We start from the raw sequence: 25,444 nt of genomic DNA on the forward strand, positions 1-25,444 counted from the left end.
CACTCAGCTACAAACGTATCTTTTATCTCACAAACAGTCCAGTTAGAAACAAGCAGGACAAACCCAGAAAACAGCGTTTGCCTACATGTGTGTGTGTGTATGTGCCTGTGTGCGTGTGTGCGTGTGTTGGCGGGCCTTTGAGTGCAGCGGAAAGAGTGGGGTCTGGATATTGTCAAGCTGTCTATCTGATAGAAAAGCCAGTTCTGTGAAGCAGAGAGGTCGGCAGCATCAGTCAGTGCTATGCCTCATTTCTGCAGCTCTGCATATTCCCTCAAACACTGAGGTACACACAGGGCACACAGTACAGTGGGCCTGCATGCACTCACACAAACAGTCTTCGCTAGTTTACCACACACATGCACCAGACACCCATCTGAAGTTTTCAGTGAAATAACACTTTTTTCTGTAGCTGAACCTTTAGTGTCGGCTAACAAGATATATTTTTACATGAAAAGTCTTTATGTGTAATGCTGTGTTGTGATTCAACTGCCAACTGCGTCATTCCAACATGTCATACGTTCACATTTCGTCTCACAGTGTTGCCAGAAAAATGGAGGCCCGCCGAGAGTTTGAAAATTCTAAATTTGAAGCAACACCTTATTGTTTTACCTCACTGTAAAGTGAGTTCTCAATGGCTTCTCCTTGATCTGCCGTCACGTGGATTGAGGCTCATTTGTAAAGAAAGCTGAAATGCATAAATGCTCAAACAAAAATTTAAGAGTCTAGTATTTTAAATAAAGGAATTTCTTAAATTAAAGAGAACTATAATAAATTCTTCATTCGTTCAATACATTTTACACCATTTACTGTAAATGCTTCAGTGTTTTGACAATAGCCTACGGTTCTTTATTCATGAGAGGGAATGAGTCGGGCTCAGGCATTTAAAACCTGCTCTTGACCAGGTTGAGATGGAAGAACAAGTATCATTAGTAATTCAACTGGCATCCATTCAAGCTCGCTTTGTGAAATATCCCTCTGTCTGCCCGAGAGGAAAGTGAAGGCAGCCCACAACTATGCAGATGGCACAAACAGCATATTCGTACGCTTCCTTACTTTCAAAATTGAAATTGAGATGATCTGTGAAAAGGAAATATTATCTTGGACTTTAAAATATCAGCTTAGAAATGCTAATATGTTACTTTGTACCACATAACTATATTCTTGGAAGAGAAAATAGGGAGCACAAAACTATGTTTTCTGTCTCTGGTTTCATTCAAGGCACAAATGTAATGACTTGCTGCCAGACACAGCTGTCTTCCACAGCAAATACCAATTTGGATGTTTAGTCCCATCAAAGTCAGTCTGGAACATACAAGCACACAAACACACACACACAAACACACACACACAAACACACACGACCTGAGCTGAGTTCTGGCTTGCTTTAAAAGCCAAATCAAAACCGAATCCTCAAGAGGCATGTGCAGACAGGGGAGAAGGCTGTTTAGAGAAATTAATTCTGAGCCCTTTTTCCTGTTTATGGATACAATGTGTTTTTTTCATATCTGAAGATTCACATGTTGCACTCAAGCTTCCATAGCTCTTCTCTTAAAATGTATCGCAAGTGTCCACACTGCTCATGATCTAAAAACATTAGCATTAATTCTGAGGCAAAAAAAACCCGGGCATGAAATTACACCATTGCACTGTTCCTATATATATATATATATATATATATATATATATATATATATATATATATATATATATCATATCATAGATACATATGGCATAGATGCTTGTAATTTCCTGTGTCAGCTATAACAACTCACATTATATTGGCATGGCACACGCACAGATGCTAACTTTGCATTGTGACCTCAGTGGGGAAGGCATGGTGTAAACGGACACTCTCAGAGTGTCTATCCATCAAATTGCTCTCAACATGCTGGGAACAATTGTTGATGACAGTATTTAAGGTTTTACCAGATGGCTTGAAGAGTAATTTTACATTTATACTTAACACACACCACGTGCACACGCATGCCGCAGACAAACAGCATCACCAGTCATGAAAGATTCGGAAGTAAACTGCTAAAATATCCAGGAAAACCCAAGCGCAGCGCATTCATCATCAGCTCCTCCATCATGGCTTCAATTTCTTTTACTCCGCCAGCTACGTTTAGTAGTAGTCTACTCTCTGCCTGCTGTTTCTCATTGGCCCAGTTCCCTCACTAACCAGATCTTCTGTGGCTGCAGAAAAAATACGCTGTGACTGTAACAAGGTCATCTCAAGCTGACGTTTCCAAATTGCAATTTCTTAAAAGGATCGTCAAAAGTTTAAGCACAGCTATCGATGCAGTTTGATCATTCATCCATATCGGTCAAAGCCAGACCAGTATATACTGTGACGGTCGCTGTATCGAAAGCTCTTAAATGCGGTGGTTTGCTATGTTCGCATGGTGTATCTGCAACTCATCCCGACGTTAACTTGACACTGCATGTTAGGGTTGCGCAGAGGGAGAAATGTGGTTCCAATATATTGTGAGTCTGTGCTGCTCCACCAGCGTGTTGCACAGACGCCTCCATGTTTACACACACACACACACACACACACACACACACATCTCTTCACATGGACTCTTCTTTCATACAGGATGGCTCCACTCCAGCGAAACCATTCAGGTCAAGCCACTTTTGTATTTTGGAAGAATGCAAGATATGTGGTGGGCACCTGTTTTCAATTCCGTTAGTAGAGGGGGACCGGTGTGTGTTTGTGTGTGTGCACGTGCGTGTGTGTGGAAACAAGAGTGTGAGAGAGAAAGATTTCCTCAATCTGTGCATTTGCTGTGACTAGACTTGCGTGTGGCCCTCTTCTGTGTACCCAGTGTAAGGAGATGCAGAGAAAGTTGACAGAGCTGGTGAGTAAGATGAGTGGTATGTTAACACACATACATCCACTCTCTGCGTGTGTGTGTGTGTGTGTGTGTGTGTGTGTGTGTGTGTGTGTGTGTGTGTGTGTGCGCTTCAGCCTAGGCAACAGACTGCAGACAACAAATCAAAGACAGAGAAGTGGACAAAATAACTGTAACTGTAACAAATGTAACTCAAACCACTTGTCAGGGGAACAGGGTGTGAGGGAAATGCGTTTGGGGTGTGAGTGGTTTTCACATCTGTTTGGCAATGGTCGCTGTCTATCACTCCCTAATGAGAAAAGTACGCTTTTTAGAAACTAATGACCTCACCGTGTTTGGCTTGTAAAGGAACAAGGTGTGTGGAAGTCTTCGTTTCCCAGGAGAGAAACAACCTAATGTCTCTTCTCTTTGTTTGCGTTGTGCAGCTACCTACAAACCACAACCAAACACGTCCAAAGGAGAGGGAATTAACAGTTGTCGCAATAAGCCAAAACTGGTTATGAATCATCCTGTTGTCATAATCTGACAGGCTGTTTACTAACTCGTGAAATGAACTGAAGGTTCACCTTCGTGAAAGTGTATTCAAAATGTAGACAAAGCCAAGAAGGACAGTACTTTATTAGCAGTGGTGTTGAAAAATAAGGACGACATAATTTGCCATTTTAACTGAACAATCTTAAAGCTGCACTGTTCAATATTTCATCAACACCTGTATGTAATGTTAACTGGAGCATTCATAAGGACGAACCGAGCAGCAACCTCCGATGCTGAAAAAGGAAGCCAATTTCCTCAAATGGCCACTTGAGGCTGGCTCCAAAAGCGAGTCAATCCCCATAGACACCCATGGTGAAATGCCCAAGTTTGAAGTATGAACATGTATACAGTCTGGTACAAAAAACGTTTTTGGTTCCTTTAGCTAATATCGTTGTTCATGATAACTGAACTGGGGGTGAATTTTTATGTAACTCACCCGTTCTGATTGTATTGAGGCTTAAAGTCACTTTAGCCGCTTTGAGTGACAGGATGCTGTCTCAGGTCGCTAGCTGCTGGCTGTCTGCTCTGCATCACCACCGATCCACCTCTTCGCCCATTTTTTTGAGTGAGGCTGTATCCCCAGAGCTTAATAGCATCTTTCAGCTCATTGTTTTGGTTTTACCGGCTGTGACTTTTGTTTTTTTTGGTTCACTCTCACCGAACTCATCAGCGTCATTGAGCAAGTTTGAAAGCTTTTCAACAACTCTGAACGGTTAAACTTGATGCAAAGAGAAGGCTTTCATGCTCTTGATAAGAATATTCAGGACATATAAAAGAAAAACTGCCTGAAGTCCAGCAGATGGGGTTTTAACAATACAGCTTTAGTAGTTATTGAACACATAAATAAGATTAGTGTGTCCAACGTTAATGTTGCTTTTTTTTTTAAAGGTAGAGCCTTTAAAGATAACAAACGAGAGCCACACCTGACATTTTTACTACCAGAGATTAGCAGCGGCGTCACCTCCAAAGAGGGCGGTTGTAAAGCGTCCACCTCTTATCTGGTTAGCCATCTCGTCACACACCTCTGCTGATGCTGTGATTGAGCTCTGATTGCTCTATAATTGCAGAGAAACAAGACTCCTACGGGCAGACAGAGTGAAACGGGAGTGAGAGTAGCCCAGGGCTTTACTAAGCTTTACTAAGCCTGAACCATCAAAGAGTTCGGACTTAAAACAATGTCTGCAGCCCTTCCCTCAAAACACCTGCTTAGGCTGTAAACACAGTGCAAATCACTGATTGCTCATCCGCAAGAGGGACTTTTTTGGTTCTTTATAAAGGCCTCTTTTAGCACCTTGCATTTCATCGTGTTTCAAAAATCGTACGACTGGCAAACAAGGGCAAACAAAACATTTGTTTATGGGGGTATTTAGGACATCTGCTACATTCCCAGCTCAAGAAGGGTATCTTTGATCCCGGGCCGTGTGATGGATGAGGGTTATGAAGACCAGATCCCCAGAAGGGCAGCAAAGCAAACACACAGTATCCCAGACTCCCTTTCACTGCTAGAATAATCACCGTAATCACAGCAATCATCTTCCTCTCTCAAACTATATCCACACGCATTAGTTATGCGTTAGTTAAACTGGAGGTTCTGTCTTCTGCTAAGCGAGCAGAGCCAGATTAAACAGTCACAGGATCAGGAGCTTGCAATACAACAGTTTTGTATATAATTGTACTTTGATAATAACAGATGCTGGGAAAAGTTACAAAATGTTTTAAGAATGCTACTATGTGGTTTATTGACCACACTGACTATATGAGCCATTTCCTATTTTGTAATTTAAATATAATGACTGATAATTAACCTAATTAAATATAATTGCATAATCAAATTTTATACAATAATTTATATAATATTGGTACAAATGTGACCAAATGTTTGCCAATAAGTTAAAGCCAAAGAAATATTTTTTATGCCCCTTAATATATTAAATTGCCAGATTTCACGTTTAACTTTCCTATATATCTAATTTGTAATTCACATTTTTCTGATGCATGTGCATGTATTTAATTATTCTACAAGCTTGAACTATCAATGCAAGGCAGCTAATTTGGCACAGTTTTAGGCTGATCAAAGAACAATTTTCAATGCTTTAAATTAGTAAACTTTCATTTTAAGTGATGCTATTACTTCATTATCGTGGCGGTAAAGTAATGATTTGGTGGTAGAGCTGTGCGGCTCACGTGAAAAAGAAAAGAAATGCTCTCACATGAATCCTCTCTAAAAGGCTGGCCCGCGTAGGACGAACACTACAGGGGGCACCTGCCCCAGTCAGGCGGACAGACTGTCTTCCCATAACTCTTAACTTTTAAGTCCCATTTGAGTTTCTGCAGCAATTCCTCGTTATGGCGAAGCTGGGATTCGTCCCAGCACTGTGATGGATATTCCTGCCAGATGTTTTTGGAGAAAGAGAGCGGGACTTTTTTTTCCCAACCATTCACCTTAACAAATACCTCCCAAAGTCTCAAAGCTGTCTCCTTATCAGCTCCTGCTGAGTTCCCCTGATCCCATCTGTCGAGCACATAAAGCTGCATTATAAAAATCTCAGCACATTTCCACATTTGAAAACATTTTTTTCTCACCGTTTGTGCTTTGCTTCTTCCCTGAGACGCGTTGGCAGGGGTTTGCATGCAAGTGAGATTTGTTTTATTATTGTGTTTTGGTCAATTAGTCTGTTTAAATATTTGATGTGTGGAAAAATGACCTTCTGCTTCAACACTTGCGGTGGTGCAAATGTTAAACTATGCAAAAACCATATTGTATGCGAAGAGGTTGAAAGCAATCCCACACACACTTATTTCAGTTTTACAAAAGAATACCAACTCATTTACACCCACTGTTGGAAACGTAAAGAAAATATACACTGATCTGTCAACTCGTTACTGATCATAAACATACTTTCAGTATTTATTTGTTTCATTGACTTGATTGGTACAGTTTTGTACCCATGAAATAAAACCAATGTAGAGCTGTTAGGTTAGATAACACCAGTTTGTTTTCCAAGTCTCTGTCATAGATTAGTTGAGAATGAAAATAGTAAATGTAATTGAACTGCAAGAGGCAGAAGTGAGTGATTTTAAACATCTCCTTAGGATGTTTGAGGTGATATGATACAAAATATATGTTTTTCTTGTTTGTAAAGAAAGAAGCTAGTGCTGATAATGCAGCACAATAATTAGCCATCTATCGGACTAAAGGGAGTGAACAAAAGTATTGCAGGTGACACCAGAAAAATGTATGTATGAGCCAGTTCATACAGAAAAGGATTTTAAATCAGTGCAGAGAAACCGGTTCACATCTGGTAAGAGTAAGATGTTTAGGTTACATCTGGAGGATTTCAAAAATGCTTCATATTGGGAGAATCAGAACCGTAGCAGACCGTTTTAGAAGATGAAAAGGCAAAGTGTCCCGTACTATCTTCAATGTCTACTCTCAAACACTGTTAAACAAAGGAGGCAGACGTAGTTCATTCGTTTACAACAAGTAAACAAAACATCTGAATCACCTGAATTCAGCAGATTATTTAAAAATGATCTGTGAATTGTATAATAACTTCCTATAAGCTCACCCTTGACTAATGTAAGTCTAAAAGCAGCATCAACTTCGTATGCCATTACAACAAAGTTATACTACTTTTTTGCATTTTGCTTTACTCTTACTTTCCAACTCTTCCTTCCCAATGTGTACGTTGTAAAATGTAATAAAATATATGAATATAATGTGAATTATGAATGGCATTTTACAACTATGTGCTTGCTGCAAAAACGTCTGTAAGCCTAAACGCTGAACAGCAGTAGCTCACAGTAGACTTAGGACAAAAGGAAGGAAATAATGGCGATGGTTTGTCAGTTGTCCAACATTACTACAGAATCCCTTGCAGCATCACTTCAGTGTTGAGATGTGAATGTTGGTGTGAATGTGCAGGAGTCCTCCTTGTCTTGGCTCTGTTCCCATGTATTTTCTGGTGCTACAGTGAAGGACTGTGAAGGCAGTGGAGTTCACCGAGGAGAGAAGAACAAGAGCCAGGATATTAGCGTTGCGAGTGGGGCATGCTGCTGTATCGGACCGGGGGTTTCCTACTCTGCCAGGGGAAGGACCGGGCCGAGCCAAGCCAAGCCGAGCCAAGCCAAACATCTGCTCCTGGTTAGAGGTGTCGACTCCTGCCATTCAAAGCAGAGGTTTGAAACCTCAGGCAAAGGTTTCTCTTGCCTGGGTCACTGCAAGCAGTCCTGTACGTTCCCTTGGGGAATGCAGGTCTAAGGAAAATACCACCGAAAATTCAATTCCACTTCTCCTTTCCGTGCTTCACTTCTCCGACCGACGATAATTTCATTACGCACTTATGAACTCGTAAAATTCCTTCAATAACAGTTTCAGAGTAAAGGGGCTTGGAGGGCAACCAGCTATAAGAGGTGCCTCAGTGCATGAGACCCAGTCACGAGGATAGTCCAGTTATTTCTTCCTTCCTTTCTTCTTTATATCTTTGCGACACATTAACAGCTATTTGCTATAGTTAAGACATGAATTAAATATGTTCAGTGATGTCGATAGGTTTTAAATGTGCTGAGTCCCCAGGACACACAGGTGGTTATTTGAGTGGGTCCCCAATAAAATGTGTGTGTTTTTTTTTTACAAATTGCAGTGTTTAACTTGTTTTTGATGTTACGTATACATTACATACACATTTCAGCAAGTTTTCTGAATCTAAAAAGAACATTTTAAAGTGTGATTTAATCCATTAAAATAAATAAGCTACTTTATAAATTAAATAGTTCAACATTTTGCAAAATGTGCCAATTTATATTTTACATTTTCCTTTCACTAATTGAGACTATGCACAGATGGTAAAAAAAATGGCGTCCACCGGTGAAAACACTGTCAACAGGGCTCGTCCCCTGGACGGTAAATCATTGGGTCAACACAGACATAAGTGAATACAGCGTAGATCAGCAGCCACTTGTTATATTTACCAAAGCCACGTTTGTAGCCGTGATTGTTGCAATACAATCTGTGCGGATTGGTCTTGTTGCAGGAAAGCCATCTAGTCTCTCCCGCGATGATTGAGACTATGAACATGGGACCTCGTCAGCACAAGATCAGTCAGAAAATGGTGACATCTGGGTGGTTCATTTTTTCTGAACAGAAAGGTTTGTTGTTGACAATGTAGCATTATCAGCTAAGAATGAGGACACGTTGTCTGGACGTGTCCATGGTGAGTTCACTGCGTGCTTTGGGATTTGTATGCATCAGAGACGCAGGACGCCTTCCAAGTAACATCATTGTATTTTTTAAATGTGTTGTACTGCTTAAGTGATGAAAGCCCATAAAACTGTTTAGATATTTTCTCTGTCATCTTGTAACCATACATCAGCCGGCATCTAATAAAATCTCAAAATATAAACCCAAGGCACCAATTACTGGATACTTAAGCCAATTATCAAAAACAGAAACAAAGAGAAACTTTGGCAAATGAGAAAGAAAACAATTTGGTCACACATCTAACATTAAGCTTCCATTGCTCCTCTAATGAGCCAATAAACTTTTCAGAGGTGACTGATCTTCAGATGTAGCCAAACCGCTATCAGTTGTTGGGCTCAGTAAAAGTAGGTTACCATCCTAACAGCCAAGCCCAAACTGGCTTCCATATGTGTCCGGCCACGTTTCTAGCCTACGTTTTAAGATTTACAGACAAACAAATACCCGGGCTCTGAAAGAGATGTGGGTTCTGACTGAAAGCCTGACCAAAACACACACAGCTTCTCTCACTTCAGTTTACAACATTTGTTTGAAAAAAAGCCGCACTGTGATCCATTACTACCTAAAGCTGCTCAGTATCTTTCAAAACCAAACGGAAAAGGCCAAATGTCAAGGAGACATTTCTGACATGAAGTCAGTTTCCCTTTAAGACTTCACATTTCAGCCGTTTCCTGGAACTCTGGATCATGTTGTTTGGATACCAGAGTTATTTGTTATTTGGCTGTTGAGTCGTATGCAGGCTGCACTGAGTCATAGTTTTGGAAGGTATCTGGGCACCTGTAGGGTTGAATTCTCTCAAAGAAAAACAGGATATTTGGACCTTGTCTGGATTTATACACAGACGCATGAGAGGTTTGATGTTGGAGGTGAGCGAAAAGACAATTAATGCGCTGAATACTAATAATACTAATAAAGATCACAGGTTAATTAGGCTCCTTATCTCCCTTTTCCTCATCTGTTCACTTGTGCCACTTTTTTTCACCGGTTAGCTTTGTGCTTCCTTTATAGTTGTGCATGACGTTGCATAATTATGCATGTTGCATGACAGGAATTTGAGAGAGTAAATTTGTTTAATTTGCCAAGTGGTAATTTTGCCATATTGAATAATGCATGTTGATCACAATCTTTTTGAAAATTCACACTATTTAAAAAAAACAGACAGTTAAGACTGAACAGTGCCTGCTCTGCAGGTGTGTCATGAGATGTTGTTTCAACAATCATTCTCACAGCGAGGCACCGGTTTTAGTTATAGTGGAGGAAAATGTTCTTGTTCTTCATTTGACCTTAAATGCAGCTCTGGTGAAGAACACGACATTTACTTGGGCATCATTGAGGCCACTTTTTTCCATCTGCCATACGTCCTCCCTTCATGCATATTCTGTCTGAATTTAACATATCCATATATATAATTTAAGGATATTTCAAGACCCTATGGTGACACAGCAGATACAGGAGGACAATGTCTACGTAAGCAATGTATGAATTTTACAACTTCTTACTTTCAGCTGTAACATTACGGATGTTTCCAGAGCTCTTCAGACACCATCTGACGCACAGAATAATGAGGAAGTAACTTCTTCACAAATCCCTCTGAGGCGCATTCATGTTCTCGTTTCATGTGAGGGTCAGAGGTCAGTCACTGCCAGGAGCGATGCCTCTGTGCAGGTAGAAGACTCAACACTTTAACAAGGACGGACATGTTTTCTCAATTATTGTGTTGTTTTTTTTCTTTACTGATTTTACATAGAAGACAATGTTAAAGCTGTTTGATAAAGTTCTTTAGAGAAGATCATATCGTAGATTTGGTAAAAATGAAACCGGAAAAAAAGTTTTTTCTATTGAAATATAAATCAAGCAAAAACAATATACGTACAGCCAGTCACATTTAGAAATAAAATAAATATGAAACATGCAGTGTTTTGTTTTCCATCTGTTAGTGTGAGAAGTCATCTGAAATAAATACAAGGCCAGTAAAAGGTTTTTGGAAACACACTTCTTATTAAAAGGTGTTTTCTTAAGAGCACTCTGAAGATGTTATTTGTGCTCCGAGGCTGTTGGGGAGTCTAACAAGCGTGAAGCTACTGAACCCTGAACACCTACAGCTTTGCTCAACCTTGAAGGCACTTTTACACCACAGGTGTTAACTGGGTCGAGGGCTCTAAACTGCCAGAGCTGGCTGGGATGGTAAAAAGATTGGTTCAGAAAAAAAAACTGAAAACAGTCTTTGTTGGACTCGTATGAGGAAAAACGTTTTACTCATCTTTGGACTTTGTTATTTCTTTGCTCTTTTCACGTCCGTCCTTATTTAATTTCTCACTCCTTCCATCCCCCTTTCCCTTCCCTCTCTCTTAATCTAACTTTGTTCCCTCTCACTCTTGTTTTCCCATTTTGAGGGCTGAGAGCCGAATCTCCAACTCAGCAGGACACCGTGGAGTGATAGATGGCCCCTGACAAGGTCCGACACAATCCAACAAGCCATATGCTCCGAGTGAAAAAAAAGGAGAAAAAATTAAAGAGGATTCACAAGTGGCCAGAAGAGAAACATGCCAAACTCTTATGCAAGCAACAATGTCTGGAGTTTACGGTAATACATGGGAGCTTTGCAAGTGAGATGAATGTACCCGGTGCTGAAGACTGGCTGGCATTTCCTCAGTTAAGTAGGCAGGAAACCAATTTGATCAAAACAAATAATTTAAACGATAGAAAGCTTAAGCAAAGCTACAATGTTGGATACAAACTAGATGAGGAACACATTAAAGAGAAGAAAGAGGAAGGATGAAAATGATACGTCTCGAAAATAAGAAACATATTTAACATTACGTTAAGGTTACAAGGAAAGCCTGAAAAACATCCTCAGTGAATCTTACATTTAGTCAGAGAAAAGAATGTCGTATGTGAAAAAATATGTAATATCAAATACTTCTATTGTGCAATTCATAATAGAAAAATGACAGAACGCCTCTGATCCTTATTGATGACGACTAATCAGGACTGGTGATTCAGGACTACGCTGTATTCTCTCACTACAACCAAAAGGAGACTCTTTCCTTGAACACCCACACACGCATGCAGATACGCTGCAAACCTTTGTGTGACGCTAATGAGTGTGTTCAAATTCCAGCGTAGTTGAAAGAGGAAACATCATTCTTAAACACCAGGTCAATTTGCCTCCCTAAACAGGGGTTACAACTCCCTAGCCCCTTAATAGCCCCAACTTCCACTACAAACTTTAAATACAATGAGTACATATGGACAGGCACACACACACACACACACATATAGGGCAATCTCGAAAAATAACTGACGACAGCCTGAGAGTCAAATTAAGGAAATAAAATGTGTCTCGCTGGTAATGAAGGAGGCATGTTTCCCCTCAGGATAACAATTTCATCTGGACCCATACAGAGCTGACACACACACACACACACACGGTATGAATACACAGAGACACACTCAAGAGGTACCAGCATTCCTGCTACAGGTCCATCCCATTGGTACGAACTGGCTCGGAGCAGTCAAGAACACTGTGCCATGATTTGAAATTTGACACAAAACGTATGTTTTCTAGAGTTCTGAGGGAAAATGTGGAGGCTGGATGTCATGCCAAACAATCATAGGAGAGAAAGGAACTGCTTTCAAACATTTCCCATGCATCAGGCTATTAAAATGACATTCGTATGCAGGTTGCTGGCACTTGTCTCGGGGCATATTGCAAACACATGGAATTACATGTTACGTCCATCCATGCTTTAAACACTCTAGGTATTCTTTCGATCAACGAAAAACAGACACTTCTGGATCCGTACAGGCCATGTGGAAAAAGGGAAGGGAGAGAAAAAAAAGCAGGCAATAAGGCAATCAAGAGTTTGTCATGCTGAGCTTACATCACTGCTGATAATCGTAAACTGACGGGTAAGAATGAAGAAATGGCATGTGATAAATTCAGTGAAACACACATAGGATATAATGTCATGTGATGTATTGTATTCACGTTCTGACTGAGCTCATTTGTCTGATACTTCTTCTACTTGTACTACTTCTCTGAGGTATATCGTAAAAAGCCTCCATGTGTGCCGCGGGGCTTCATTCTGGATCAAAACATTTTTTGCCATGTAAAGAATTATGCTTATTAGAGATTATTAGAGACACTGGAACTGAAAAGCAAACGTGACTTTAAACACAGCGCGGCAAAAAAAAAAAAAAAAAAAGATGCACATGGTGACGGAAAGGACGAAACAACTGATAAAAAGACGCACATGGTGCAAACTAAATCCTTGTAAACCACTAATGTCAGACACTAAAACTTTACTGCAGGGAATTTTAGTGACAGAGATGGTTTTGAATTAAAAAACACAAAACAAATGTTTTTCACAACAGATATAGACTGATATAGTGCAGCAAATGATGGAGTTCTTCATGATTCAATGTTTAAATGTATTATGTCGGTGTAATAACAATCTCATTTAGAGTTGGTTTTGTTCAGTAGCTGCCAGGTGACTCAGGCAGCCATTGTTTGTGGTGTTCCACCACCACATGCCAAGGTTTCAATTTGTTGCGCCTGGTTTATGCCAGGCGCATTTTTTGGCTATTTTCTTCTTGGTCTGGTTTTAATACATCGTCAGTTTGTTGCCATCATTTAATATAATGCCCTAAATAATTTGCCATGAAACCCTAAAATCTAACTGAACAGGGTCCAAAGCCAATTTACAATGGGAAGCCTAGCTCACTTAAAGGTCATTTAAATTTCAACTTGGTGTTTTCATGGATTACAGGCTTTTCTTAGTTCGGTTTGCTACCCTGCCAGTTGTATCAGCATTCTTTGTTCATATCTGACCACAGACCATTGGCAGATCTTCTCCTCTCACAGTGTGTCTCATGTTCCCTTTCTCTCTTTGTCAATTGTTCATAAAAATGTGATTAAAAACAGAAAGGAATCTACATGAAATCGCAGATAAATAATTAAAAAAATTTACTTAATCCATACACAATTTTACAGTTAAAATTGTTTCGTTTTAAACTAAGAAGCTAAGATCATTTAAAAAATAGAACAAAAAAGACAAAACATTTACTAATTTGTGAGGAGAAAGATTAATACAAAACCTCTCTCTTTAAACAAAACATTAAAAAGTAATTTAAATATGGTAAACTTCCCTTCTTAAAAGAGAAGGATATTCATTTTACTTTACCTAACTGTGTGGACAGGTTGGAAAATAAAATCTCTGTTGAACAACTCATAGTTTGGAACCACTGTTCGAGATCATTGAATGATTTGATGATGTTCCAAAGCTTAATGTTTTTGTATAAAAACTGTGGGTATTCTTGCTTGAGCAGATTTATGAGTTTCGACTCCCCTCAGTTGTTGGCAGTACAGCACAGCAGCTTTCCAGGTCCTTTTCTTTCAAAAGAAAAGCAAGCAGTCGGGGCAAACCGTAATGTGAAAAACATACACACAACCTTTAAAGTTCTTTGTTTTACCACTTTGCTTTCCAAGATCCACAGCAACTGCTCATATCCAATAAGATCATTATGGATATAAACAAATCAAAGCAGAATATATTCATTATCCCGCTGTGACGGCAAACTGGCTGTAATGCGGCGTTATAGTGTGAAACTTGGCAGGAGGAACTCATAAATCTGCATTCAGCAGCGAGCTGGAAAGATGGACACCAAAAACACAATTCACACCTTGTGTGTGTGTGTGTGTGTGTGTGTGTGTGTGCATATTCACTGGGGGAATTTTAAACAAAGGAGACGAGGCAGATGTTGGTGGAATTATTCTACTTCTTCCTTACAAATGAGGTTTGAACATGAGATTAAGGAAAGAGTGGACAAAAGGCTAAGGGAGGAGTCGTATAGCAGAACTAATAGGAAGGATGGAGCATGTTTCCCACTGTCATAAGAAAATATGTTTTGATTTCTTCAAATGAGTAACAACAGAAAGTTATAACTAGAGGCCCTCTGACTATAGACAGCTGTGCCAGTTTGTTTTGATGAAAACATTCTCAAGTCATACACAGATGTTCAGCAAAATCCCCTTTTTATGCTCCTCATGTCTGTTTTTAACCTTCTGTTGTTCTCCATGTCCTGTTAAGTGACTCATAATAGTTTTTGTCAGAGACATGAATGTCCCTTCAGTCTTATTATTATTATTATCTTATTACACAAAGAGCTTTGCACATTGAAATTATTCTTCGATTACTCAGCCAAAGCAATTGTAAAATATTGAAACGTGTGGTTTTTAGTTACATGAAGTGCACATACTGTAGCTTTCACAGTGTAGTAGAGAATGAAGTGGAGCCCAAGAAGCATTATCCATCCTGCAAAGCAGCTAATTGGGATGCTACAAACTACATACAGTAAGAACGTAAACGATCACTGTGTTATGAACTATTTTAAACTTGGCATCCCCCATCATATTTGATATTTTCGGACACATGTCTGGCAGGATTAGAGAATAGTTCAGACATGCCCAAATTTCACTTTTCCTCCATTCTCCTTCCCACAACAACTCAACACCGGACAATTCTGCAAAGCCTACATTCAGAGAAAATGTCCACCGGCAACATTTTTTTAATTCTTGCTTTCGACAACATCTGCGCATGGCAACCTAGGTAGGTATGGTTGAGTGAGGGAAAGAGTATGGACATTGTAAATAAACTATGTTTAGGGTATGTTTAGCGCTAGGAAACCGGAACAGTTGGTTAAAGTAGGGTAAAGATAGTGTTGATGGTTCATACATTGTGTTCATTGTGACAGGATGCAAACTCTTATCCCCTGCATGAAGGTCAGACGCGCTACACCGTCCATCATGAGCAGCAGATTCGTCCAAGACCTCCCCGTCAATGCCAGAACACGCATCTTGAAAGTCAGCATATTCGGGGTAAAAGTTAAATTTTGGTTAACTTTGGCCCAAAAACCTGGTGGAAAATAAGGACAGCGCAAACCGCTCCGCACTCTGGCTTATGCAGCTGTTCAGGAGTGCGTAGCCACTTAAAAAATAATGTCCTTGCTCTGTTGCACTTGCACGTTTGTTGTGAAAGCAGGGTTACATTAGTATTGCATCACACCTCTATTCTGTCATTCTCATGTTTCCTTTCAATGGAGCCCTGCAGCTCCCAGTGAGAGGCTTCTGGCTGTGACTGCTGCACCTCTGTGTCAGTTCAAAGAGAGGGGCTCAGGTGTTAGTGTCTGATGTACTCTCAGCAATCTAACCACTGATTTGAAACTGTAAACATTTGTGATACTTGATGCGCCACATCTGAGGTCAGACTAAAGTAAGAGAGAAAGAGGAGATCGTGACGTCAACTTTTGGCTCATTAAAATAATGTTTATTAATGTGATGCCTCGAACCAAAACTTATGATCAATAAAAAAGTATGACCTCATGGATCACGTGGTGTGGCGTCAAACCAGCATCCAGCGCCCCTTTGTCAGCTTTGTTTCAGTTCAACACTGGCTGTGTTTTGTGCTATTGTTCCTGCAGGAGAATCCATCGATTTAAAGCTACATTTACTCTCACATACAGAAAACCAGAAATGTCAAGACGATAACAACCAGCTATTTTGAAGTTCGGATTGTTGCAGGATTTTAGTTTCTTTTGCATTTCTGTTATACATGTGTTTTGCTCTCCATGAACCTGGCTCCGTCCCAAATTAAAATCCAGCCTCCGTCCTACTCAGCCCCCCCCCATCTCATCTAGATGGCTCGTCTTCCCAATCCCACCTCCTACACTGATGTCCAGTAGGTGCCTGTGTCCAAAAACTTAAAATAACTGGCCCAACAGCAATATTACTTCAGTGTCACTTATCACTTCTCATCTTGTTCTTTTACTGTACTTATAATCATAATATAGTGTACATTTTCCTTGTGTTTTCCTCATTGATGAGGTTGCTTGTGCTGATAAATGTCGTATGACTCATTCTTTTTTTTTCCTCCTGTACATCTGAGAGACTTGTAAAAGCTGTCTAGCTCCAGGAATCATCACGGAAGAAAGAACAGATTCACACAATGTTGCTATTTATTTATCCTTTATTTATGCAGCGGGACCTTATGATTTATGATTAGGCCTACCTTATTGAAGATTATTCGGTTTTCACAAAAAAAAAAAAAAAAGATATGTGTCCTAACTGTGAAGAAATAAAAATAGTTGTTTCTTCACAGGAAAATCATGACATGAAATGTTCACATCATCTGATGTCAATATGCTTTTGAGTTGTGCACAATGTTTTCTATCTCTTGAAAATCAAAGGAAACATTAAAAGTGAAATCCTCGATCCTTCCAACAGAAATAGCTAAACAGGTTTGCTATTCATTGTCCCACAAGCATCTGCAGACCTTATAACTGAAAACATCCCATGTTTGACTCCTACTTCTCCAGTTTCTCTCTTTTGGGGGGGATTTTCTTCTTCCCCGTGTTCTCAAATATTGATCGGCCGGCCTTAGACTACAAGAATAACACAGTATAGGAATTCTTAAATTGAGTTGCGTTTACCCTTTGAGCCTTAAAACACACGGAAGAGGCGTTTGAGGTCACAAGGTGAACGGATTGACTGCCTCTCATTCTCTGACGTGTCAAATAAACATAGGACTTTCACATGAAGTCACAATATACACAGCTAAACTAACAGTAAGCATGAGAGGGAAAGTGAGGGAGAGGTGTCAAGTTGTGGAGAGGAGGGACGTGATGGAGGCAGAGGAAGAGAAGAGAGAATTGAAGAAGTGATGGCTGATGGGGGGGGGGGGAAATGCTCCATGCAGAGAGACACAAAATGACCCTGACCGTGACCTGGTCTGAACTTGGGGTATTTTCTCGATTATATTCCCCAGCTGAACGTGTGTGTGCATGTGTGTGTGTGTGTGTGTGTTAGCTCAGCGTGGCTCCATTATTGATAGCTCTAACAAGCCTAGGTCAAAGGTCAGACAGTGGTGAGTGGAAAAGGATGGAGCGAGACTGTTAAAGGTCCTTCAAACAACTACTGCCTTCTCTCTCTCTCACACACACACACACACACACACACACACACACACACACACACACACACACACACACAATGAATCTTGGCTGATTGTTACCAGACCATATTTAAAAGCATCCCTTGTGCCTCTGTACCCCTGTTTCTCTCCACCACTGAGATGCACAGATTCTAGTTTACACAACATGCTTGGAGTTCAACTGAGAGTAATAATGAGACCATAAACATGTTCACACTCTCAGGACTTTTTCGGCGTCATCAGTTATTCTGGTGAGTTATTAAACAGAGTCAATGTCCAATGCTGGATTTCACCAGAGGCTAATTTTTGTACCATAAAAAGAAAACGGTAACTCGTCCTTCACAAACGATCTTCGAACAACATTTCCCATTGGGCAAACCGGCAGCTTGTGTCTGTGCGCAAAAAGAATGAATGTTTCTGTGAGAACACTTCACAGTATATCCGCTTTGGGTAAATGACATCCTTCTGCTTGGCTTCATCCCCTATATTCAAGCCAACCAGTCTGATATCAAATACGGCACATGCTCGAAAACAGCACGGCGCCGCTCTCCGTCTTTCAACTCTACTTCTACCCCATAAAAAGGATCCATCGCACCAGGAGCTCACATTTAAAGAGACAAGATACTCCACAGGGCCGTTAATCAATCAGTAAAATGATGCAAGAATGTCTGGTGTGTTGGAAAATAACATTCAGTGGTGATTCATTATCACCATAAGTTTTATTGAATCAATATTTTTAACTTCTATGTCTTCATATTTCCAAGTGTAAAATCTGTTTTAAAAGTAATTAGAGTCTGCACCAACAGTATAAGCTCAAAGGAGCTATGCATATTTTAACATCAGAAAATCATGTCTGTGTTTATTTTTACTTGAGTATCACCGAGAAGACTCCATGCTGCAAAGCTAAGTGAGCAAGCGCTAACATCCTCTTTGTGACAGGAAGCAGCAGGGTTTATGGGAAATGTGGTCCTAATTTTGGGAAACATTACCACTATACCACATGTGTGAGAAAGAGGCTAGTTGTCTCAAACATGGTTTTATTAGTTTACACTTGTTTGTTTTACCAAAATACAACAATTTATGTATTACTGATAATTATTATAGGACGACATATTGTCTGGGACTTTAGTAATTGAAATCACATGATATAATATGCTGTACTTATATGCTCCTGATAAATGAAATATACAATGCACACCTGAACATATCGTCACATAATCACTATCAGCATGCTTGATAAAAAAAATGAAAACTACCAAGTTTAATGAAAACATTTTTAAATGAAAGACTGAAAGGGCCATGATGGCTTTTAGCACAGTTGCAACACTACAGGATTAAAAATAGGGTGCTGAACCTCTCCCTCCAAAATCTTCCTCTATGCGTCTGCCTACTTGATAAATGCAACAAGGCCATGTTTTGACTGTTGCACTTGAGAGTATCCGAATTACGCAGCTGATAAATGTTCCACATCCATCACTCATACAGCAACACACAGTGCGGTTGCACCAGTGAAGCGAGACCCTCTGAAAACAAGGAGAACACATTGCCGACCTACTCATGTGAGGCCGCCGGTTCTGTGTGTATAATAACTAAACATATTGGTGACACATCCAACTGCATTCACTTGAGGGAGACTTGGATTCTTTGATTAACGTAATTTATCAATGTCTTTCCAAAACTCATGGCCAAATATTTCATATTTCTGTGGATCTACAGGGAACATGGCACCACATCTCACCTTTTATCCCTCTAAAAGGCTTTCTAAGTCTGACTTTTACATAAATAATGTATTCTCTTTGATTGGATTCAACTTCCAAGTCCACAATTATTTTTCCAGGAGCTCTTTGGCTTTCAAGACTCACTTTCCGGGTGGTTCTGTGTTTTGGAATTAAAACCCTGCCCACCCAAAAAACACTCCCCACCCACTATCTTTTCAAGATGCTAAAGAGGATAGGACGTGTGTGTTTCTGTAAGGAGAAGCAACAGAGCAGCAAAGACTTGGAATAGCATTCGGTGTATTGTTCTAACAATGCCGTTCCTTTTACGATTTCTCAGGGGTTGGAGCTAAACTTTTTCTTTTCATTTCTAATTATCTTAACCAACCGACGAACGTTCACTTCTCAGCTCTTGAAATCCATGCGAAGAGTTAACTGATCATTTCTGACACCGACTCAGTCTTTTTTTATAGACTCACTCATTACAATGACTCCAAAAAACCACAGTAATTTTAACAGACAAGTCCCTCATTTACTCTCTCCTCCTGCCGTTTCTCATTTACATCCAAGTCAATCACAGAAACAGATAAGAAATGCAGCCCACCCAAAATCAGGACTCCAGAGTTCCTTCTGCGGTCAGTTTGAGTTAACTGTAACCAGTGAAAATGTCAGTGCTCTGTTTACTAGCCTCTGCTGCTGCACTCCTCGATCCATCCCCACATTCCTCCTTTACAAATTACATTTGTCATTTAGAAAGCTGATGGTTTACATTGGCATGCTTTGAACCTTGTGTGAGAGAACGCGTGTGTGTGTGTTTGCACTTACGCATCTGCATGAACGTGCAGGACCCACAAAAGTCCAGACTGTGCTATGTGAACATGGATAACATGCTTCTTAGGATATGAGCAGGCGCACCAAAAAAAGAGCCATTTTTGTGTGTGTAATCTCCTACCTGTTATCGTAATGTTGCTGTAGATGTTGGACAGCTGCTCTTTCAGCAGGACGAGCTGTGTGGTGGCAGCTTTCTCCCTCTGCAGCTCCAGCATTATGTCAGGATGGTTGGCCAGTTTGCAGCCCTTCTGCTCGTCCAATGCAATGTCACTGTGCACTATGTCTGCAAGTAGATGGAAGAAATGAAGGCGACTCTAATATTTTTGTTGTCATGGATGTGAACAATTTCATAGCTATGTTGCTATTTTCATCAAAAAACACTATGCACCACAAGTTAAAACACTTTTGTTTGGTCAATTGAATTTGCAAGTAAAGCCTGGTCCACCTGTTGAAACCAAAGATAAGTTGTGTCATTTTAAACACACATTTGGTACTTTTCAAAAACAGAAAAGTACCAAATGTGTGCACAATGGTAAAATGGTCAAATGTCTTGAAAAGTAACACTGATGTGTGTTATATGAAGCCCTATATGCTACCATGTTACAAAAACAACATCTTTAGTGCCTTAAATTCACCGAGTTGGCAATTTAGTTGCGACACCTAGCTAACTAATGATGTCTACTTCACGGACCTTACGATAAATCCTGACGGTCACAACTTCAGGTTTTGTTGAAACGGTTTTGAAGAGGTGTTAATTAAACGTTATGGTAATGTCGGAGGTTGTATTTTGATGCTCAGTTAAATTGATGCGAATTGTGTTAAACAAAGACGTGTTTCTAATATTTTCTTCATCCCATTTAATAAGTGTAAATATAAGAAGCGCCTCGCTAATCTCCCTCGTGAAGGTATAGATTTCATTGTAGGGCCGGTGTTAGTATAAACCAGGTGCCCCTAACTGACTGGCAACTTACTGTATTTAAAAGGAAATTGAGGCTGTTTATAATAAATAAACGACCTAACATTTGTAGGAAATAATAATGTTGCACTAAAATTAACTCGGTGCGTCTGACTGTTCATTTAGAGAGGAGAAACACGGACAGACGGAGCAGACGTCTATGAGTCCGTCATAAATACACATAGAGACAAGTAGACGAAGAGAAATGTCTAATCACCGTCTTCGTAGTTCTTCAGATAGTAGTCTGGCCCCGGCCCTCTGAACTTGGCGAGGTTCTTCTGGTTGTTGAACTGCAGGAAGTCGGTTCGCTTTCCGCCAAAACGCAAAAAGGCAGGAGACAGGCCGCGCGCTAGGGTCACAAGCCGCTTGGAGCTGCGGACACAAAGGACATGGCATGACATTTTATGTATAGAGTCTCACGGTCATATGTAGGAGGAGCGGATGAATGAAGGCAAATACTGACCCACTCAATTTAGCCTAGGCCTACTTTTATTCAGATTATTTATATTTCCACATGTCAAAAAGATGACCTAACGGAGATACAAATTAAGTCATTTAATTGTGCAGTGGCTGTTTAAGCACCGCAGGACAATCACAAAACGTCTGCTCTGTTTTTCTCTTTGACATCAGCAGGCCCAAGAAACGGAAGGAAAACGTAACACACGCGGCCAAATGGTTTTACTCACCACTATTTTAGATTCAAATGACTTCCTCTTCATGAAGACCAACGCAAATAAGGAGTTTTTCAATAATCGGTATCTTTTATTTTCAGCTGTCACAAACTCGCCGAAAACAAGGTGTTCTTTGTTTATTAACATATAATTAATTGTCTTTGATAACAAATAGGCTAGTATTCGAAATAGTAGCCTACTTTACTTTTACTATTATTATATAGACAGAAACTGAACACCATGAAAATATAGCAATTTTAAAAGTTAATATCCAGTGCATATGACGTTTCATGTTACGAAAAATGACTGTACATGAGGGACTTTTATTTTTTGCAAACCGCTGTTTTTTTATTTACAGCCTACGTGGCAGTCGGCTTAAACTCAACACAATAAAAGGACGGAAGGTGCCAAAAGTGACGGCCGACAGGCCTACAGACTGCAGTGCAGACCGCTTGTCATTTTATGCGAAACAAACATTACTCAAATTGTAGTTGATGAGGGTAAAATGTATATAATATTCATCATAAATGATTCAGCAGAAAATAACTAACATAACAAAGTTGCTAAAAAGGTTGTGTGAAAGAGAGAATGGTAGGCTATGTGATGTTGTGGAATTGAAAATAAAAAATGTTATTATGAATTGATTGTAAATTAATAAAAACAGTTGTATAGGGGACGAATGGGGCACACGCACGGGGTTAAACGTGCTCCCCTCACCTTTTGTAAGTAAATGGTTTCCAGTTTATGAAGTGCACTTGACAAAGTGACGTAGTGTTTTGCCCTTTAGATCATCTTCTAGATCATGTTTATCTCTGACAATGATACAATGTGATATAGAAACGGAACTAAACAATGAGAATAAATAACATTAGTCACATTGAATTAAATCAAATACAGCACGTGATAGGTAAACATTCTTGATTAGTTATTTTGCCACGTTTTGAACTCTAAACCGCCATGATTCCTAATCCATGGTCCAAATGTGTGCCAGTGGCGCAGGTTAGGTTAGCAGTTGATCTCATAATGTGGGGAATTTGGACTGTTGTGAGAAAGGTACTGTGGTGAAAAGTCACCAAACTGAATGACAGTCAGTCACAAATGCATTCTAAAAGAATATTTAAACAGCATGACATTGGACCCAAGTGAAATTGGACTTTTAGCTGTTTTAAGAGAAAATAATAAAACCTCAAAACTAGATTTGATGACTTGTGAAATTTACATTTTGCATTATTCTACATGGGTAAGGGGTAAATAATGTTGTCTAATATCAATCGACACACTGCATACTGTCTGTAGCCTATACATGTATACTGTCTGCGTACAGAGCACGATGTGCACTATAACAGCAACAACCCCGAAATGGATAGCATTTGAACCAATCGCTCACTCTCATCATCTCCTTATTAAATGATATGATTTGGGACTTTGCCAGTCGATGAAAGTCATTCAGTAATGTGGAACATTGGACCACTCAGTGCCGTGAGTGAGGAAGAAACATGCTGGCTCACTCCATGACAACTTAGACAACGTGGCTGCGTGCGTAATGAATAAAAGAACCACCAGACATTTGAGAGGTGGTATTGGTGGTATTGGTGAACATAAAAACACTCTGGTACCTCAGAAAGTCCAGCCAGCCGTCTTTGATGATCGAGGGGTCCAGCTGTAAAGAAAGGAAGTTGTCGTTGAGGACTCTGATCGGACTGCGGGTGTTGACATCCAGGAGAACCAGCGTCCTCTCCATAAAGCCCGGCCGCTTCCCACCGGCTGCAGATCTCTGATACGCAGAGGAGGTAGAAGAAGAGTAGGAGGAAGAAAGCACCGACTGCACCACCAAAGTAGCTAAAGATGCCAGCCACAGGAAGGACCTCGGGAATACGCACGGTGAGGATTTGGGCATCTTCTTGGTTTAGAGATCAGGAGGATGAGTGTGCGTAATGAGGCTTAAAGGTGAGAGGGGGGAAAAGCAAATAAACAAACGTTGCTGCCGCGAAGTTCGATGGTGGTTCTTTACCTCGGCCTCATCGATAAGGATCTGTCTTCCTGTCTAGTTGTCTCACCCCCTCTGCCCCCCGCCCCTCTGAGCATTTTTGGGAGCTGCTCATAAGAGCGCACGCCCCAAGCCAGCCTTCCCGGTTCAGAGAGCCAGAAGCTGGGAGGAGGAGAGGAGGCAGCACCGCCCCTCTAAGGTTCTCTGAGGTATGAGTACAAAATGCTATCGTTCTCTAAAATTTGAGGACGTATTGTCTTCTAAATATTGAAGATAAAGGAGTGTTTTCTGATGAAATTATCATCAATATTTTTTTGAAATCATGTGTGAAATAGTACAAATATCGAAATATATCTGAGCAAAAAGAGTGCTCAGTATCAACAAGAAGCTGCGCATATTTACGTGTTTATTATGATGACGATGATAATAAAAGAGCTTTTTTGCTTTGACAATGAGTACGCCATGTTGGCTATTCCTTTTGCGAAGGCAATAATCTACATTTTATGGAAAGATTATTATTCAGTTGAAGAAAAGCACTATTGAGATTAAAATGTATACAATAAGAAAAAGAAAAAAAAACATGTTGAAATAAAGGCATATCAGGGGTTAAACTCAGCTAAATTCAGATTTACATAAACTTAAATGCAAATAATAGCCAAGTGATCACTGGCTAAGCTCACAGTGGCACAATTTCAAGACTACATCGGAAAGCGCAGATACATTGTGAATAAAATGTTCCAACAGAAAATGTGTCGGCCTACAACACTCTCCGGTCCGCTACACATTTCGAGAGAACAAAAGAATGCTTCAAAAAGAGAAAAGATACAATCCTGTCAACATGATATCTCATGTTCCTGCTGTGATGCTTAGATTGTTTTGAATAACAACAGATTCGTCGTCTGCACTTATACGAAATGCCGCTGCTCGTCTTCTCACTGTTAAAAACAAACGGGAGTGCATATCACCAGCATTCAGTATACCAGGCCTCCCTCCTCGTGGCTTCCTTTCCGTTTCAGGATTGATTTACACATGTCGTTCCTTTTTTTAAGGTTTTAAATGGGATGGCGCCACATAACTCTTGCATCTTCATACTCCCGTTAGAGCACCGAGGTCGACCTTTCCGATGCTCCTGATGTCCCTATGAACTCTAATCTCCGGAACAGTTCATCAAAAACATTGAAGTACCCCCTCTTCTCGTTGGCGTCTGATTATTAAGTTGAGCTTGACACTTTTGACTTCAGTAGGCTAATGTTGTTATTTTATATGTGCACATTATGTTTATTGATTTATTCTGTTGTTATTGGTGTTTTGCTTTGTATTCATTTGTATTTTGTTCTCACCACTTTGGTCAACTTGTTTTTGAATGTGCTATAGGCCTACAAATAAAGTTTGACTTGACTTGAACTGATTGCACATTTTTTTAATACCAATGAGATTTGGAGACGGCAACATTCAGTTTGGCCTCTTTCCAAAAACATTCAAAACCAATTTGGGATTTAACTTTCTACACATGGAGCTCACCTATAAACTCTTTATATGACTGATCCAGATGTTTTTTGGGGGCGCTGGTGAGGAAGACACGCCAAACAAATTGCCGTCTATTGTGATGTTTCCAGGGCGGTCAGTGAAGCGAGAAGTGGTCGTCTAAC

General features: G+C 40.1%; 1 protein-coding gene across 1 annotated transcript in view; it reads right to left on the reverse strand.

The window, feature by feature from the left end:
- hpse2 (heparanase 2) overlaps nt 1–23,705 on the reverse strand; it is a 46,805-nt gene extending 23,100 nt beyond the window's left edge. The window contains exons 1-3 of the mRNA XM_076077121.1: nt 23,425–23,705; nt 21,355–21,509; nt 20,304–20,465 (exon numbers count right to left, since the gene is read on the reverse strand). Coding sequence (XP_075933236.1) covers nt 20,304–20,465; nt 21,355–21,509; nt 23,425–23,705 — 598 coding nt within the window. The remainder of the gene's footprint in view (nt 1–20,303; nt 20,466–21,354; nt 21,510–23,424) is intronic.
- Between the last annotated feature and the right edge of the window lie 1,739 nt (nt 23,706–25,444).

This window comes from Anarhichas minor, unplaced genomic scaffold (assembly GCF_050575085.1).
Source record: "Anarhichas minor isolate MPS153535 unplaced genomic scaffold, ASM5057508v1 ptg000058l, whole genome shotgun sequence".
Classification (NCBI taxonomy): Eukaryota; Metazoa; Chordata; class Actinopteri; order Perciformes; family Anarhichadidae; genus Anarhichas; species Anarhichas minor.